The following is an 18476-nucleotide window of genomic DNA, read 5'->3' as shown; positions in this document are numbered from 1 at the left end:
TTAATACACTCGCCTTCCGGGCAGCATACGCACATACCAAACACTCGCTCACCAGGCTCAAACTTGCTCTGTACTTATTTCTTGTTCAGCATAACAGGAACAGTCAGTGATATTACGACCTGAGCTGGATCACTTTCCGGTCATTCTTTTAGGATATCACAGTGGGGGGACATAGGACATAACTGGCTGTCACGATGTTGCGCAGATTGAGTGAAAAACCTCTTTCTGTCGGGGGAGAGGTTCCACACGGGACGGTCCGGCAACGCCATCCTTCATTTCGATACGCCAATTAGAATATAATATGCCATTAATGTACACAGCTAGAAGCCTTGCAATCATAGATAGATGTGGTAGACGAGTTAAAATACTTGGACATGGAGCAGAATTGTAACTTCTGACTTGTCTGCTACGGTGCGACTTATTGACAGTGTTGGACCGCTCCAAATTGAACTTGGGCGACCGCATTGCATGCACGACTTCACCTGAACTAAAAGTCGCCCTCAGCGCCAGACCTCGACATTACGAAGCCAGAAGAACGTGCCTGCAAGTTTGGGTGCAAGTCGTACTGCTTGCTCCTGCTGTCAGGCCGGACGACGACTTTGAATAACGACACCGATTTCTAGTCCATCCAGGACCGCTTAGTTTGCGAAGACGTCACCAGTTCGGTCGTGTTCTGGGTGTCCACCAGTCTCCTTGATGCAACATAACTACTCCGATAATGAGTTTTGTGCTTCCCGAAGCACTCGCTGGATGGCAACCAACCACGGTGCAAATAGCAGTCTGTTTGAAAACATTACCTTGATAACCACATTTCGGCCTACGTGGCGCTATTGTCGTAGTCGTTCCATCTGAATCTTTGGAACCCCGCAGGATTACCCCACGAGTCTGGGCCTCGTTCCATCCGCCCGCCGAGGTCTACGGCAGACCTTCTAGACCATTCAGGAAGTTGGCGGAGAACCTACCTTCTCTCCATGATGATACGGCATCCACCCCTATTGAGCGGTAAGTGATGATTAATGAGCTTACATGCACGTTGAACGTGCTGCAAAAGACACCAAGATTCAACGCGCAATTAGTGCGCATCGTGGATGACTTTGGCGCCTACGCACCTTATTAGGCTCATGGAAAGACTTTTAGGTACGTTGAACGCCGGCAGTCGCGGATGACCTGGTATTAACTTCCGGAATGTAACTTCATGAGGCACGAACCTCCTGGGACAGCCAACCTTGATGCATGACCAGCTGTCAGTGAATTTTCGTGGGCGCAGGCTGCTGCCTCGAGGCCGCGCTGCCCACACGCACCATTTTCATTTGTCAAATTGGTATCAGACTGTGGGCACAAGTACAGCGCAGCCTTCAAAGAACGGTGGACCCGTGGTCTAATAGGACCCGCTTATAACAAGGTGGGGTTCCCGCTCTGCACCACGAGGTATCGCAACCAAGTAGATAAACTGACTTCAGGACGCTTGGGATGACCTTACAATACTCGCAAGTGTATAAAGTGTATACAGGAAGCTTACAGGTAATCAACCTCGCAAGTGCTTTGGGACTCGGAAGGTACGCATAGTTCGATGACGCGCCGACATATTGAAGCGTAATGGACCTCACAAGTGAACGAGGTCGGCAAACATTTCATTCAATCGTGTTGCTACTTTGAAAACTTCGTCGCGCTTCACGCGATCGAACTCCACTGAACTGTCGCAAATTTTGAATCGAAACACCCGACCCACCTGAACTAAGTTCAGCTGGGCAGCAACCCTATCAGGAGCTACGACTGCCACATTGCAGAGCGCGGCACGTAGAACAAGGAAACATGGTGAGTGATGTGGAGAAGGGGTCCCTGTATTTTGAAATTCATAAAATTCCCGCACGTACCTCCGCTTCCAGCGGCACCGGTGTGATTGCCAAGCTGTGCTTCTAACATGAGGACATGATCTGCCCTCCGCTCGAGAATTGTTATTATAGCAGGCTTCCACCAGACATGACACATCCACGATGCTGCGAGCTGCCATTTTTCTGCACACATGTGGATCTAACGCGTCCAAGAGTCACTCGGATATAAGTGGTACCAACTGAACCCACTGCAAGCATTCGATGGAAACCAATCGTCAAACAAGCGATATTCTTTCCGCAATTGCCGAGCGGGCCCGCAGGTATACTATCAACCTTGATGGCCAGATAGAACGAGATCCTTCCGCAAGTACTAGGGGAGGTTATGGTATGATATATCGTGGCACGCTACTTGCAGGGGGGAGGGCCGTGGCAGTAAAGACCGCCCGTGGTATTCCAGACATAGAGACTGCCAAGGTAATGCTGTTGGATGGCTACATCTCCCGTATTGATCGCCATCCAGCGAATGCTCAAGGAGGCACATACGTGGTCGAAGCTCGAGCACTCTAATATCCTCAACATCCTTGGAATAACCACAACCTTTGACCACACAGTGTCACTAGTATCTCCGTGGATGGATGGAGGTAGCGCCTATCGCTATGTGCAAAAGCCAGACAGGGACCCTCGTCCTCTTGTAAGTTGGAAGGTGTAATTTTGACTGTATGTCTGATGGAGTGTGGTTCAGGTCAAAGACATTGCTCTCGGACTTTGCTACCTACATAGTCATCCGGATGGTCCAATAATCCACGGTGACCTGAAAGGTGTAGGTCTTGTTGTGTCGAACTTGGAAACTCACGTAATACTCGGGAGACAGGACAATGTGCTGATCACCTCTGATGGTCGGGCTGTTCTTACAGACTTCGGACTTTCTGTCCTGGAGAATTCGTCATTCAGCATGACCGTAAGCCGTGAGGTCGGGGGCTCATTACGTTGGATGGCACCGGAGATGGTAGATGCCTTGTCCTCCCAAGACCCCGGTTTCACCGTCGAGGGTGACATCTGGGCTTTTGGGATGACGACGTTGGTACGTCCGGACCTTTCTCTTGTTGATCAGATTCGCCAAGCATATTTTTACAGGAACTCTTTACCCGGAAACATCCCTACTTTAACCTGACCAGTCTCAATGCCATTCAATCCCGGATACTCAAAGGTCCACCAGAAAAGCCGTCCAGCGAGGACACTAGTTCGCGTATGACAGACGAATGGTGGGGCGTATGCTCGCGTTGCTTGAAGATGGCCCCGTCTTCGCGCATTGGAGCGGTGGATATTGTGAAAGAAACTAGGGAGGTTAGCACACGTTCTTTAAACCCCACGTAATGGAAGTCGAGATGATATCACCCCACAGCTTCCACCCAGTGCGTGTGTAGTATTCATAATGAGTTCGAAGCTGAACAGCAACTATGGCTTCGTTTAACCAGGAAATGACATTGTTATCGTGTACGTGCTTTGCTTGCAAGCTTTTCCCTACTGACTTGATTCGTCCCCAGAGTAATAGGACCTACGAGATCAGGGAAAAGCAATGTAAGAATTGTTGGTACCATGTACTTGGTTCCTTGACAACGTGCTTTGTAGTTTGTCAACAAACTCACGGGCTGTGAAGGGGAGCTTGGCGCAGACAATACCATTTCTCCCACTCAAGGCATTCGCGAGTTTGTATTGGACGTCTCTCGTGACAAACGCTATGTATTTGTGGACACACCAGGGTTCGACAATGTTTCCCAACCAGATCAAGATGTTCTTCAGGCCATCGGTGAATGGCTACGAAATAAGTAAGCCTTCGTCCTTCCACACTACGCCACTTGCGCATACATAAGATAGGTATCTGCCACACGTAAGGATTACAGGTGTTATCTACACACATCGCATAACCGACCGCCACATGTCTGACACGGTGCGGGAGAACCTCACCGAGTTCTGTCGGTTATGTGGGGAGATGGCCCCACAGCAAGTGCGACTGGTGACTACCTGGTGGGACAATGCAGAAAATGCAGAAACAGCGTCGAATTGGGTCTCGCGGTTGGAGGGAAACTTGTGGAAACCTTCCACTGCAGCAAACGCCCGACACGAACGGTTTTCCAATACGCAGAAGTCGGCTTTGGATGTCGTAAATAGATTGGTGGGGAAAGATGCCCTCCTGACCTCGGAAGAGCTGGAACGTGCACAAAAACAGCTGAACAAGATCAGTGTTACAGATTTCCCCAACCCTTGTCCACGCAAAAATACGAAGATGTCACTTGGAAAGCGGATTGGCTCGTGGTTTCGAAGAGGAGTGGGGTCAGGAAACGGGGACTAAGAACGCTGGAACGCATCGATAGTGTGGTTATCGCAAGTTCTCACAGGAAGTGACCGTACTTCTCCCCTACCGCCGCAGCATGGACCTACATGTGATGGTTTGCGCCTAGATCCACCAATAGCTATAATTGTTACATATGCGTTGTGGGCCTAGCTGGGCCCAGGCCTTTGCCTCACTGTTGCCTTGTACATGCATATCCCGCTCCTTTTCTGCGTAGCTCAGCTGTGCTGGCAAGAACCAATGGGGTTGCTGGGGCTACGATGGTCCGTGTAGTGTATGACCATTGCATACCAAATACTCACTGGGCTCGAAGTTGCCATGGATCGCCTTCCGGCCGTTCTGGGGCATTGTAGCTCGGGGGAGGACAACGGCATCCTTCCTTTCGATACGCCAAGAATACAATGTGCCATTAATGTACACAACTAGGAAGATGCAAGTACAAACCAAACTTTTGCAATCGTAGATGAACGTGGTAGACGAATTGAAATATATGGACGTGCTACATGAAAGAAAGGATGGCGGGGGGGATAGGCTTAGCTGACTTGTCTGCTACGCCGGGATTTATTGACGGTGTTGGACCGTTCCAAATTGGACTTGAGCGACCGCACCGCATGCACGATTTCACCTGAAACAAAACTCACATTCAGCGCCATGCCAGGTACAGGACAGAGCCCTGAAATCAAGGTCCTTGACCTTCGATATTATGAAGTCAGAAAAGCGTACCTGCAAGTTTGGGCGTGTCCTGCCTCAAAGTCGTACCGCTTGTTCCTACTGTCGCGCTGGACAACGATCTTGAACAACGACGCCGACTTCTGGGACTGTTGGCACACGACCACGCTCTTTACGTGGAAGGACACAGTTTTGCCGCTATCAAAGACATTTTTGGCCTTATTAGCAGCTGGCATGATCTAAAATCAAACAAGTTCGTGATGGGTTGGCTGGTTATAGAGATGAGGAGGAACGGCAACGTACGTGAATGTAGACACCGTCGATAGCGAAGGTGCGTTCTTGGCGGGCGAGCATAGGGGTTTTGCGGTAGACTGTGAATCGCTGTAAAGGGTGGCCCAAAGGACCTGTTTAGTCCATGGGCTCACGACGTAGGGTAGAACCCACCTTGTACGCCGTCGTATAGTCTGCTGCCTGCACCCAGCTGCAGCTCGGGCACGTCAGAGATACGTTTGAAGATTGACGCTGGGCAACCGTACATCAATAATTTAGCTTGAACACAAGGGAAGAGATTGTGAACACACCGTTCGGGTCGGTCGTCCGTGTCCCACGACTCTCAGGTTCAATGCCCAACTGCTGGAAGCATCGATCTCTTCACTAAGGTCAATTCACGCTTCCCTTCCAACGATGCGACGGTACGGTCGAGGTAGATAAGAATATTTAAATCGTTGAGAATCAATGCATAGTCCTTTGGATTCACCAACTTGCGTTTCCGGCAAACGAGTTCAAGCGCTTCTTGCATATACATACCCGCAGAACTGTGATGAGGGACGCAAAGGGCGATGTCAGCACTATATCAGGATGATATGGTCTACGAAAAAACCTACACGGGTATGGTCGTCGAAACGTGACCGGCGTCAGCGGTATCTGCAACTCTGATACGTAAGAATATAGGTGGGCCCTGGCCAGAGGATGGACCAAGTGACGAGGATAAGAGAGGGGTCGTGCTGAACAGCGTACTCGCTTCCGCTCCAGGAGCAGAACGTGGTGCAAGCCCTGGGGCGGGCGGAGCACCCTTGGCGGGAGCAGCAACGATTCGTGATGGATGACGCTGGATCTTGCTCTCGAGCTGCTCATTTTGTTGGACTGAGAGACAAGTCAGTGTTAACGTTAAGGGGGAGTGGGAAATGACGCACTCTGAGTTGCAGTTGCAAGTATGATTGCGAATACCTCAAAATTGAACTTGGAGATCTTCCCAGTTCTGTCGGGCGCTGCAAGCGGAAAGTCATCACGAACGCTCCAACACAAGCATGAGGCCGCACGCACGGGGAAAATCTTCATCGACTTCTCCATCATCCTCGGCAATACGCATTACCCAACCCACGGCAGACAGCTTTGGATCGGTGTCACCAACACCTTCGTTCAGCTTCGGTAGCCAACCCTCTTCCCAATAACTCCACAACGCAAACCCAATGACTTCCTCAACAGTAGCATCTTTTCTGACGTTCAAAGTCATAACCTCGCCTCTTGGCTGGCGTGCGTGTGGGAAGAATACTTTGACGTCCACGGCTGCAGTCTCTCCACGGCCGGAAACAGCGGCGTACAACTCACTGAAAGGGTTGGATGATCCCCCAGAGGAGGCGAGCATCATGGTCAAGGCAGAGACCCGGGGTTGTGGGGGGCTCACTGTACGTCGGGTGAATATCATCTCTGAAGGGTCAGCGTCGACGACAGGTTGAGATATCGAAGCTCCCCTCCTACGCGTCTCTATTCTGGGAGGGTTAGGGATCACAGTTTGGTTCGGCGGCGGCGGCGGCTTGATAATCTCGAAATGAGAATCCACGTCTTCCGCGGTGTCAGTATTTGAGTGATCGTCGTCGGTGCCAAGTCCCTCGGAAACAGGACTGAGTCGAGAGCGTGAGATTGCAGCAGACGTCAGCACGACAACTGACGGTTGTGAGACAGATGGTGCAGGGGAGAGTATGGAAGCTATGTCCGAAGGAGTATCTAACCCGGGGGTGCGTGCTGCGAAGTCACTGTTTGACGATGAGATATATGTAAGCCTGGACCGCCAGCAAACTTACGGGTCGAATTCGTCTCCCTCGTCCATGTCATCCGCGATCTGATCAGTGTCAAAGTCTTCTTCGTTCTCTTCTTCGACCGTTTCATTTTCATCCTCTGAGGATGATAATTCTGGGTTTAAACTCCTCGAAGCGACAGAAGGTGGTTTCTGAGCGCCCGGTGGTTGCCCACGGCGCGCCATCATGCGTAACCGTCGCCTAGCTTCCATTTCGGCTGCTCCCTTGAATTTCGGTATAAACTGAGCTTCCCTCGCTGGTTGTTCTAGTGGGGCGGGCTCTTCTTTGGCTACCGGCAGAGGCGGCGGTGGAGGGTTGCCAGCCAACCGAGATGCACGCTTTGAATTAGACAAACGTCGCCCATTCACTCTCATACCAAGTGCACCGGATTTATTCCCCATGATTGTGTCGTGGTGTTTGAGACGAGGTGTACCAGTGGGTCCGGTCGTCCTGGAAGGCTCCTCGGTGTCTGTTTCATCGTCTGATATGGGTGGACTCGAAGGGTACTCTAGCTCTGGCCATCGCTGTGCGTCAGCAAGAGACGCCGCAAGGATGTATGGATTGGAAGTATAGGATGGACTGAACGAAATGATACGACCACCGTACTGATCGTCAACGTTGCGGAGATAAGACAGCCGCAGACTGTGTACTAGATATCTATTACCCGAGTCAGCGGACGGTCTGGCATAGAGCGACACAGACTCACCCTGGATCATTGACCAGCGACATCTCCTGGCACTGGCACGGTCACTACAAGCAACTTCTAGTCGGATGATACTACTGAGTGACTTGACCAAACACGAACCAAACACGGCGGGGTCACGTGGGTGAAAACCCCTGAAACACGTTGGTTTCACCGCCCCTCTTCTGATCTACCAGAAAAATCATTTCAACAATCAGAATAAACATCCCTTCATCATAGAACGTCACCATCGCGGTACTGTGCCAAGAATCATTTTCTGACATACTGTACGGGAACTGGAGATAGCTGTATAAACAGGACACTACTAGTCACGGAGGAGGAGGATTAGGCATCTCTATGTGCAGCATCTGCAACCTGGGTGCGAGAATTCTAAGGTATTGTCCCACCGGGTGGTTTGAATGAAGGCCAAAGGACGCAATGCGGAGCGACCGGAGAGTCAATGTCTCCATTTCCGGCTCTTCCTCAGGTAGAACCCTCGCATCAACCTCCATGCCGAGCGATGAAAGTCGTGGGCAGCGTCGTAAGAACTCACGTAGGCCTCTCAGCGTTGCACGTGACATTTTCCAGTTGGGATCCCACGCAGGTGGAAGGTCTCAAGATAAGGCCACGCAAGTGCGATCTGTACGACTGAAGGCATCGTCGATATCCAGCATACCCCACGAAGTGAGGTCAAAAACACGCAAGTAACGACATGTAAGGAGGGGTCGGAGAGTCGATTGTGGGAGATCGAAGGAAGGATCTGTGGCAAGTGTGGTTGGCCTGGAGTATTCGACGACGAGTGCTTGAAAGTATGGAAAGCGTTTATGAATGCGCTGGATCTCCTGGAACAGTGCATAGATGTCGCTCTGAGTAGCAGGCAAGCGATGGGATATCCGGACATGACCGAGAGTGGACGAGGAGATAATGGAAAGAAAGCTGGTACCCCGATTCAAAGAACCAACGGTGACATCCAAATCCCCAAGTGACGGGAGTATCGATTGCATGGATGGATGGATGTCAATATCGAAGTCATCGGGTAAGGTCACAGTCAACTCATACAAATCTTGCAAGTGGATCAGGGCACGCAGATCACTGGGCGAGACATCCACATTGTCAGAGAGGGAGAGAATACGCAGGTAAGGAAATCCCCCGAAGTTGACCGCCAAGCGGACAGGTGTGATGTGTTGATTCGCATCATCGCGGGCAGCATCGATTCGTAACGTTTGAAGGGATGGTACACAATTTGGTGGGAAGTGTAAAATTTCATTGGGATCCTGGCGTCGGTGGTGCTCAGAAATAGTGAAAGCCAGGTGAAGAAGGTGAGGTAAGCGCATGGGAGCAAGTAACATGATTGGCTGTGCATATAAATGTTCTCGGTTGTTGAAGAGATTGAAGTCCAGAGCACGGAGCGACGGAAAGAGCTCATGGAATAGACCCGGCTGGAAGATGGCGCTCAAGGTATTACTGCAGACTCCGGGTAGATATAACGTGGTGCAATCAAACGCCTGGATTCGGCGTGAGTATCTTTTCAACGCGAGCCAGTCCTCATGCGAAGGTTGAGGCTGCATAGGTTAGAGACTGTTGGAGGCATCAGCGACTCAACTCACCGCTACAGGCGAAGACGGCGTACCACGATTGTAACCCTGTCACGGTTGGCATCCCTCCTCAAAGACCCCCGACGAAACCAACGTACCACGGCATTGCGGCTGCGATTCCCCCTCGTCCAAAAACGACTTGGCAAGCACATGACAAGTGGACTGAGCGAAGACTGCGTTCGCCAGAGAGCGTCAAGCGCTGGGTCCTTGAACGCCTTGCAAGTCCTAGCAAGCCTTGCGACGTCCTTGTAGCTGATAAAGGAGGATCTGTATCCGTCACCTTCCAAGAATCCGATAATGAGATAAAGAATGTCGGGGACTAGAAGGCAGGCGTGCATGTCTGCGCAAGCAAGAATTGCTCTATCGTGGATGTCAATGAACTCGTTATCACTAGATACTGCGCGACTTGACCAAACACGGAGCAAATAGTCCGATAGGGTCACAGTGGACTCCACCAGCCCAAACCCCCGAAAGACACGTGTTTGTGATTTCGTTCCTCCGATGGTCTTGTGCAACGCCGTTGCAGTGGGTATTCCTTGCCATATATCATTATCCAAATGTAGACCCTGTGTTATCGAGGCGCCGCGGCACGTTTTCACAACTGACCGTATCTTTGCAGGTCCATTGAGTGAATACTTGGCGATTCATATCTTTCCTGGACATTCATCTGTCCGCCCTTGGGGCCCTGTTCTCCAGGGGCGTACCTTCATACTAGGACTCGACTCCACCGAGCCGGAATCCAGGGTCGCCTACAGGACCCTCCAGTTCTTCTGATGCCTGATTAGGGTGCACAGCGCGGATGCTTTCCTTCAACTGCTTGGTGGTAACCCGTTCAACAACTACATGCCACGGTGACCCGCACTAGTTTATTGATACCCAATAACTATCTCTCGAAATGTCCCATTAGGCTGACATAGGGAGGCAACAACTACACACCTCTAAGGGCATTCCGGGGATTCAGATCGGGGCAGGGATACCATGATACAGGTCTACATCTTTGTGTTCATCTGCCAAAAATCGTAACTGAGTGCCTCACTACGTACATCAGGCAGTGAGTTCCTTCGACATACATCCATGCAACCGCTAAATGTAATTATGCAAGGTGGGAAATGATATCACCGCCGTGCGTGGAAACCGAAAGTACCGGGGAAAAGCGACACAGAAGTCGGAGACCGGTTGTAATTCGCAATCCGATGAAGAGTGGTCTCAGCACGGATAAGATCCCAAAGTTTGGCGAATAGGGGTACCCATCCAAGGCGTAGCCTTGCTGATCGAACGTGAACACGTTGATTAGAAGGACTCGGCATCCGTAGGGCTCTGATATAGAAATAGAAATAACGGGTGATGGCGGCTACTCCGCTGGAGGCTTCGTTAGTAACAGAATGATCGCAGGGGGGTGAATGTACACGGCAAGGAGCTACAACTAACCGTCTCGTCTCATTACTACGTTGCAGGTTTGAATGGATGGCAACGAGTGGGCGACAATGACCCCAGATAGTGATCCGCCAGCTGTTTCAGTAATCCGAAGCGCAGGTGGAAGTAGTCGACCAAGCCAAGGCCTGATTGGTATCTTCTCGACGCTTCGAACTGCTCCCACCTCATCCGAGAAGGTAGGTGCCCAGGCTACACGCAAGGAAAGGAGTCGTCAATATTGTGCGAGAATAAAATAAAATAAGCACCTGCAGCCTAGGGCGGGATGATGGAAAACTACTCTCTCCATCTCCTAGGGGACGCTGCTGTAAGGGCGTCAGGACGGCAGCTCTGGGCTTGCAATAACCGAAGGCCGGGAATCCAAGAAACACGGCCTTGTTGCCCAGGACATGCAAAAACAGTCGATTAGGTAGGATTAACCAGAATTTGGCTAGCACCGTGACAAAGTGCGTGGACAAGTCATCTGTTGAATCTGATGAGTTAGTCAATCCAAAAGTGAGTAGGTGAGTAAGGAACCCAGGTAAGATACGTGACAATTTCACCGTCACCTTGGCAGGGGTTGACCTCAACTTGGTAAAACGACAGAGAACACATTAATGCGAATTGTAACCCTTCTCCTGGTCCCAGAAGCGTTATTTTATTTCAACGATCAGAATAAGCACCTTTTATTGCGGAATGCCACCATCACAGTACTGCAGGAAACCGTGTGAAATCAATTTCTGCGAACGGTGAGATACTGCACAGCCGGAGATAGTTGCGTAGGCAGGACACTACTAGCGTCACAGTACAAGTACCAAGCTCGCAAAATCTTATGCGCCGCGAACCATCTGGAAATGGGAGCAGCAGACGACACGATTCTGTAGACGATGTTAGGAGATGAAAAGCTACCATGACCACACCATCATCGTGTGCAACCTAGGTGCGAAAACTTCAAGTTATTGTTGTGCCCTCAAGTCTTCTTGTAGGCCAAAGGCCGTAATACAAAGAGTCTGGAGAGATAACGTCTCCATTGTCGGCTCTTGCTCGGTAGAAGCCTTGCATCAGCTCCATGCCGAGCAACATAAGTCGTGGGTAGCCTGGCAAGCGCTCACGTAGACCTCCCAGCATTACATGCGATAGGTGTGATCGGCGCGATGAAGACGTTGTCGATATCCAGCATTCCGCAAGAAATAAGGTCAAAAACGCGCAAGTGGTGACATGCAAGGAGTTTCAGGGTCGATTGAGGAAGGTCGAAGGGTCAGTAATGGGCGTGGTTGGTTGTTCGCATTCGACAACGAGCGTGTGAAAGTCTAGAAAGCGTTCACGGATGCGTTGAATCGTCTGGAAGAGCTCATAGACGTCGCTCTGGGTAGCAGGCAAGCAATGAGAAATCTTGACCTTGTCACGGCCGGCATCCCTCTCGAAGACCCCCGGCGAAGCCAACATACCACTGCACTATGGCTGCGATTCCCCCTCGTCCAGAAACTACTGGGAAAACACATGACGAGTGGACTGGGCAAAGATTGCTTTCTCCAGAGAGCGTCAAGGGCTGGGTCCATGAACTCCCGGCAAGTCCTAGCGAGTCTTGTCTTTGCGACCAATATGAGATTATCTGCATCTGTCACCTTCCCGATGATGGGACTGAAGAAAATCAAGGACCCCAAGGTAGGCGTATATGTCTGCGCAAAACGGGATCACCTCCAAGTCTAGCGTCAACTCTGACTCTGACTCGTTTTACGAAGTCATAAAAGTCACTGCTCTGAGTGACTTGACCAAACACGGACCAAACAGTCCGACCCCGTGGTATCGGTGGGCGCAACTTCCTTTGATGGTCTGGTCTGATACCACACTACTACCACATCACCATCATGTCAGAGGGCATCCAGGGCAAACAATAGTTGTAGTAATTCTGCATGAAGTTTAATTATTCAGCGCGAGAAGGTGTTGAGTTGCGAAAACAGTTTGCTTTATGAGGTATGCACACCCCTACAACTATGGCCCCTGACTGTGCACAGCATGTGGAAGTAGTCGACGAGTGTCATGAGGTCTGACGGGTATCTTCTCGATACCCGGAAATCCTCCACATCAGCCGAGATGGTAATAGGTGCCCGGCTACACGCGAGGAAAGGAGTCACCAAAATTGTACGGGGGGAAATAAAATAAACACCTGCAACCGAAAGCGGGAGGAAGAAGGAAGACTACTTGCCCCGTCTCGCAGAGGACTTGAAGGTTTTGATTAAAGGCGGCAGGACCGGCCGCCCCGCAGTTGCGATAGTAAAAGATGGCCGTCGATCCGAGAAACACAAGTCGTTACTGCCGACATTCAAACGGTTAGGTAGGAATGTGGTGAGGTGCATACTGCAGGTGTGGTTCGTTCGTAGACAAGTCATTTGTTGAATCTCATCGGATTGGGTGACTCAACCAATTCAAAAGTGAGGCTCGAGAAAGGAGCCAAGATACAATGCAGGACACTTTACGGTTGCCTTGGCGAATGGCCAAGATGGCTTCAGCTTGGTAAAACGATAGGCAGCACGAATGCGAACTGTAACCCTTCTCCTAGCCCTGGAAGGGCGGTTTTAATGATCGAAGCACACATACTCTTATCGTAGAGTGCTGCAAGAATACATGGTAAATCAATTTCTGAAAACAGTGACATACTGTACAAGTGTGATTAGGGTCGCTCAAAGTTGGGGCCTACGCCGATAGAACGACCACTACAAATTAGCCGTGGGCGTAGACTCCAAATTTGAGCGACCCTATTGGAACCGGAGATAGCCGTACAAACAGGACATAGCGCTGGTGATCACCAAGGAAGACTGCTAAAGCAAGGCTCCATCCACAAACACCCTGCGCACCGCGGACCATCTGGAAGAGGAAGTAGCGGGCGATACGATTCTTTGGACAACAGCAGGAGATGGAAAGCTACCATGGGTTGTGTAGGACGTGGCGAGGGTTGGTCACATAGAACATTACCTGCCCAGGCCCAGCCCAGGTCAGGGCGAACAGACTCTATACAGAGGACCTGCAACCTAGGTGCGAGAACTCTAAGGTATTGGGCTACCCTGATGTGGACACCTTCCCGGCCAATAGTCGTAATATGGAGCGACTGGAGAGACAATGTTTCCATTTCCGGCTCTTCCTCAGGCAGAACCCTCGTATCAACCTCCATGCCGAGCGATAAAAGTCGTGGGCAGCTTCGCAAGAGCTCACGTAGACCTCTCAGCGTTACACGCGACAATTTACGTTGGGATCCACGCAGATGGAAAGTCTCGAGATCAGGCCACGCAAGTGCAATCTGCGCGATGAAGGCATCATTGATACCCAGCATGCCTCGAGAAGTGAGATCAAAAACACGCAAGCGGCGACATGCAAGGAGGGGTTTCAGTATCCATCGCGGGAGGTCGAAGGAGGGATCGGTGGAGAGAGCGATTGTGTCGGAATATTCGACAATGAGCGTGTGAAAGTCCGGAAAACGTCGATAAATGCGGTAGATCGCCTGAAACAGCTGATAGATATCGCTCCAAATAGCAGGCAAGCGATGGGAAATCTTGACATGACCGAGTTCGGACGAGATAAAGGAAAGAAAGTTGGTTCCCTGATTCAAAGAACCAACGGTTACGTCCAAATACCGAAGTGAGGGGAGTATCGGTTGCATGGATGGATGGACGTCAATATCGAAGTCATCGGGTAAGGTTACAGTCAACTCTTGCAAATTTTGCAAATAGATCATCTCGCGCAGATTAGACGAGACATCCAGATTGCGAGAGAGGGAGAGGATACGCAAGTAAGGAGTTTCTCTGAAGCTGGCTGCCAAGTGGACAGGTGTGATACGTCGGTTCACATCGAAGACAGCATCGATGCGCAATGTTTGAAGGGATGGCGCACAAGCTAGCGGCAATTGTAGAATTTCATTGGGGTCCTGGTATTGGTGGTGTTCACAAATGGTGAAGGCCAGGTGAACAAGGTGGGGTAAACGCATGGGAGTGAGCAACCAGATGGGCCGTACATATGATGGTTCTCGGTTGAAGACATCGAAGTTCAGAGTACGGAGTGACGGAAACAGCTCAGGGAACAGACCCGGCTGGAAGACGTGCAAGGCATTGCTACAGATTCCGGGTAAATCTAGCGGGGTGGAATCAAACGCTTGGATTCGGCGTGAATATCTTTTCAGGGAGAGCCAGTCCTGAAGCGAAGGTGGAGGCTTCATGGTGAGAGACTGAGGGGGGCATCAGCGACCCTACCCACCATCACAGGTGAGGACGACGTACTACGACCTTGACCTTGTCACGGTCGGCATCCCTCCTCGACGACCCCCAGCGAAGCCAACGTAGCACGGGATTCTGGCTGCGATTCCCCCTCGTCCAGAAACGATTGGGTAAGCACATGACAAGTGGACTAAGCGAAGATTGCTTTCTCCAGAGAGCATCAAGCGCTGGGTCCTTGAATGCCTTGCAAGTCCTAGCAAGTCTTGCAACGTCCTTGTAACTGGTATCGGGGTGATCACTATTTCTGTCATCTTTCGAGAATCCGATGATGCAATGAAGAATATCGGGGACTCGAAGACAGGCGTGCATGTCTGCACAAACGAGATCACCTTGCTCTACATGGATATCAGTGAACTCTTATCAGTATGTGTGTATGTACTCCTGAGTGACTTGACCAAACCAAGACCAACAAGTCCGCAGTTAGGTTATATGTCCCAGTGGGCATCGGGCAGTTCAACCCCCCTGAAACACGCATGCCCATGGTTTCGGAATTCGGTGTGCGTAATTTCCTTCGATGATCTGGTCTGGTACCACGCTGGCACTGCATCATCGTATCATTATGTATCAACCGGCGTTAGTAGTTTTCTTGTCTGAGTACAATTACCCAAGTATAGATCGTATGTAATAGAGGTGCACCACGTTGTCGGGGCGCTCCGCGCCACGTTTTCACGCGGGTTTACAACCAGTCCAATGTCTCCATATTGAATGCATACTATACTTGTCGATAGTCCTTTAAGCTTTGTATATCACAAGCATGTCCACCCTCTGCTGCCATTGTTCTCGGGCAGAGCGGAGGGGCGGGGCGGTGATAGTGTACACGTGACCCGACGCGACCGCGTTTATTTGTATATATTTGGTGTAGATGGTTGAAAATGGGTAATGCCGGATTTGCTTTGCTTGCCGCCATCGACCAGCATCTGTCTTGGATTTCATCGACCTTAGTACTTTGCTTTGCTGGATACCAGTCCCCGCCTCCCCCCTTCAATGGCCTCTAACATACCCGTAAGTTTAACCAGACTCTGGGGCGACACTCCAGTGCACTAACCGTCATAACCCAGACTCGTCGTATCACTCGGCAATTCCGCACAACAGCCCAGAAGGATAACGAAAATGCCACCGCCCGTGTTGCTCGCCCGATGACACGGTCAAAGCCACCATCAAATTCTGGTGCGCTGGCCCCGGCCTCCACCGCAACCAGCAGAGTGACCGCCCCCACTCTTGCCTCGAGGGCCAAAGTGGTTGGCAAGGACGAGAACAAGGTAGACCACACTGCACAGGGGAAGCGTAAACGTGAGGCGCTCGGTGAAGTTACGAAAAATACCACCAAGAATATCGCAGTGGCTTCCAAGGACTCTAAGGCTGAAAAGTTTGACGGTGTCGTCATCAAGACCGCCACTAACGTCCGCCAACCACTACGTACTGTGGCCGGTCCTACAACCCGGCGTTCTGCCAGAGGGGGCGTGCCAGTGCCATCACAAATACATCCTTTGGAAGAGGTAAAGGAAGACGTCAGGGAGCCGGTAAAAAACGCTCCAGTATATGTACAACCACGTGAAGCAAAGATGGCCGTCGAAGACGACCGAGTGTTTAAGAAACGGAGAACGTCCTCTGATGTACCTGACGACGTCAAGTCTTTCGATGAGGAGGACCAACACGAGGTCGCCCAAGCTCTGGAACTTGGCGTCGAAAGTGAACCGGAAGCAGACCCGAACGGTGATGACTGGGACGACCTCGACGCAGACGACGCCGACGACCCACTCATGGTCAGTGAATATGTTGTTGAAATTTTTCAATACATGAAGCAGATCGAGGTACGATCGGTGTCTTCCATCCACGTGTCACTCTGACCGCTAACTTCTTTTCAGTTAACTACGCTTCCAAACCCTGACTACATGTCGTGTCAAAAGGAACTCGCTTGGTCCATGCGTGGCATTCTGATCGATTGGCTAGTGCAGGTTCATGCTCGCTTCCGTTTACTTCCAGAAACCCTCTTCCTTTGTGTCAACATCATTGACCGTTTCCTTTCTGCCCGTGTCGCGTCGCTCGCAAAGCTTCAACTTGTCGGTATAACATGTTTGCTAGTCGCCGCGAAAGTCGAGGAAATCGTTGCCCCCTCCGTCTCACATTTTCTTCATTGCGCCGATTCGTCATACTCAGAAGCAGAGATCCTCCAAGCAGAGCGTTATGTCCTTAAGACACTCGACTGGAACCTCAACCACCCCAATCCGATGCACTTCCTGAGACGGATCAGCAAGGCCGATGACTACGACGTCAAAGCACGAACAGTCGGAAAATACCTCCTCGAGGTCGCAGCGCTCGAGTGGAGATTACTTGCAACACCGCCCTCGTTGGTTGCCGCTGCCGCCATCTGGCTAGCCAGATTGATATTAGGTAATGACAAATGGGTAAGTCTTGGCGTCGTCGTCCCTCGACCGTCCTCATATTCGTACAGACACCTAACTTGGCTCATTACTCGTCGTATACCGAGAGCTTGCTCATACCGACTGCCAACATGATGTTGAATTACATCCTGAAGCCAATACGTCATGAGTCTTTCTTTAAGAAGTATGCCGGAAAACGCTATCTCAAGGTATGAGATCAGACAGTGCGTTTTCCCTGGGGAGCTCATCCGGCATAGGTCAGTGTATGGGTTCGTGAGTGGGCGCTTGAACGGTGGGAGGAAGGAGCGCAGGCTTCACTGGCCCAAGATTTACCGAAGCTTAAGGCGTTGAACCGCACCGAGAGGGCACGGCAGGAAGCTGCTGATGTGCTACATGGAGGCCTGGAGGACTCGTAGCGACGCGCAGGTCGCATCAACTAGGGTCTCGATTACCTCCGTTTTAATGGCTCCTCATGACGAAATCAATCATGCAATAAAGGATACCTGCAAACATCACACGCATTCTACCACCATCCAGTTTTTTCACTCACGATCCATTGTGCAACCTCCACACTCTCATCTACATTTCTAGTCTGTTTTATTTTTTGAAAAATATTATCCGTTCGCCTTATGGTAACCTCCCCTGGGTATGCTGGTCTACATGCATGTGTCGCCTTGTCTCCCTGATATATAAGCCCGTCTTCCTGCGATCGATTCAGGCGCCGTCACGTTCTCCTCACCGATGTCGCTGTGCCGCTCCCGATCCCGGTGTCATTTGGTCCCTCGACATGCACGCCCGAGGACCCGTCTCCCTCACCCGCGATACCTTACCCGCCTGATCCAACCATGCTCCTCATTATGATTCCCCTCATTCATCATTTTACCCGCATACCACACGAGCAAGTGACACGCGTCCGTACGTTGGGTTCCACTTTCGTCGTCATCATCGGACCCTTCAGGGTAGCCATCGCCATTACCTTTTCGCGTCCCTTCTTCATTCATATATAACTATTCCGGATCGCCTTGGCGGGGTTCCTCCTCTTCTTCTCTGCCTCTTTTATGGCTTGTGATTTATGCATTTGATGAGGTGTATCTTTTAGAAGAAAAATTATAATTGCATTTGTGGAGTTCGGGTGTGCAAGTGTAAGAATCGATGTGATTCAAACTGTTCGCTAGAACCCAGTAACCGACGTGGTAATTTGCAAGTCATCCACCATA

General features: G+C 50.9%; 6 protein-coding genes across 6 annotated transcripts; 3 read left to right on the top strand and 3 right to left on the bottom strand.

The window, feature by feature from the left end:
- Positions 1–1758: 1758 nt before the first annotated feature.
- Positions 1759–3536, top strand: F5J12DRAFT_114778 (kinase-like domain-containing protein). The gene is made up of 8 exons (XM_051738011.1): positions 1759–1815; positions 1887–2306; positions 2353–2523; positions 2575–2652; positions 2704–2913; positions 2967–3176; positions 3235–3326; positions 3377–3536. Exons 2-7 carry the CDS (start codon positions 2094–2096, stop codon positions 3301–3303), a joined length of 951 nt encoding a protein of 316 aa, XP_051599786.1. The 5' UTR covers positions 1759–1815; positions 1887–2093; the 3' UTR covers positions 3304–3326; positions 3377–3536.
- A 36-nt stretch (positions 3537–3572) lies between these two features.
- On the top strand, positions 3573–4065 carry F5J12DRAFT_702805 (uncharacterized protein; the record flags this gene model as incomplete). Its single annotated transcript, XM_051740526.1, has 2 exons — positions 3573–3658; positions 3708–4065. Coding segments are annotated over 2 exons (444 nt in total), but the record flags the coding sequence as incomplete, so codon positions are not given.
- A 448-nt stretch (positions 4066–4513) lies between these two features.
- Positions 4514–7704, bottom strand: F5J12DRAFT_833570 (stress-activated map kinase interacting protein 1-domain-containing protein). The gene is made up of 12 exons (XM_051745814.1): positions 7633–7704; positions 6933–7583; positions 6175–6884; positions 6045–6119; positions 5736–5994; positions 5507–5666; positions 5433–5484; positions 5348–5373; positions 5296–5322; positions 5155–5232; positions 4906–5090; positions 4514–4818 (listed from the first exon to the last, which is right to left on the bottom strand). The coding sequence occupies exons 1-12, from the start codon at positions 7653–7655 to the stop codon at positions 4716–4718; spliced, it is 2349 nt and encodes a 782-aa protein (XP_051599784.1). The 5' UTR covers positions 7656–7704; the 3' UTR covers positions 4514–4715.
- A 128-nt stretch (positions 7705–7832) lies between these two features.
- Positions 7833–9541, bottom strand: F5J12DRAFT_913258 (uncharacterized protein; the record flags this gene model as incomplete). The annotated part of the gene is made up of 3 exons (XM_051749089.1): positions 7833–9170; positions 9216–9251; positions 9302–9541. The coding sequence occupies 3 exons, from the start codon at positions 9539–9541 to the stop codon at positions 8223–8225; spliced, it is 1224 nt and encodes a 407-aa protein (XP_051599783.1). The 3' UTR covers positions 7833–8222.
- A 3560-nt stretch (positions 9542–13101) lies between these two features.
- F5J12DRAFT_114598 (uncharacterized protein) lies at positions 13102–15576 on the bottom strand. Its single transcript, XM_051738009.1, has 2 exons — positions 14882–15576; positions 13102–14829 (listed from the first exon to the last, which is right to left on the bottom strand). The coding sequence occupies exons 1-2, from the start codon at positions 15185–15187 to the stop codon at positions 13417–13419; spliced, it is 1719 nt and encodes a 572-aa protein (XP_051599782.1). The 5' UTR covers positions 15188–15576; the 3' UTR covers positions 13102–13416.
- A 199-nt stretch (positions 15577–15775) lies between these two features.
- Positions 15776–17873, top strand: F5J12DRAFT_114347 (cyclin-like protein). Its single transcript, XM_051738006.1, has 5 exons — positions 15776–15880; positions 15937–16689; positions 16744–17283; positions 17331–17468; positions 17517–17873. The coding sequence occupies exons 1-5, from the start codon at positions 15863–15865 to the stop codon at positions 17673–17675; spliced, it is 1608 nt and encodes a 535-aa protein (XP_051599781.1). The 5' UTR covers positions 15776–15862; the 3' UTR covers positions 17676–17873.
- The last annotated feature ends 603 nt before the right edge of the window (positions 17874–18476 follow it).

This window comes from Pisolithus orientalis (genome assembly GCF_024613125.1).
Source record: "Pisolithus orientalis strain OTSU chromosome Unknown F5J12scaffold_15, whole genome shotgun sequence".
Classification (NCBI taxonomy): Eukaryota; Fungi; Basidiomycota; class Agaricomycetes; order Boletales; family Pisolithaceae; genus Pisolithus; species Pisolithus orientalis.
The sequence above is the reverse complement of the archived record's forward strand: the minus strand, read 5'-3'. Positions and strand labels throughout refer to the sequence as shown.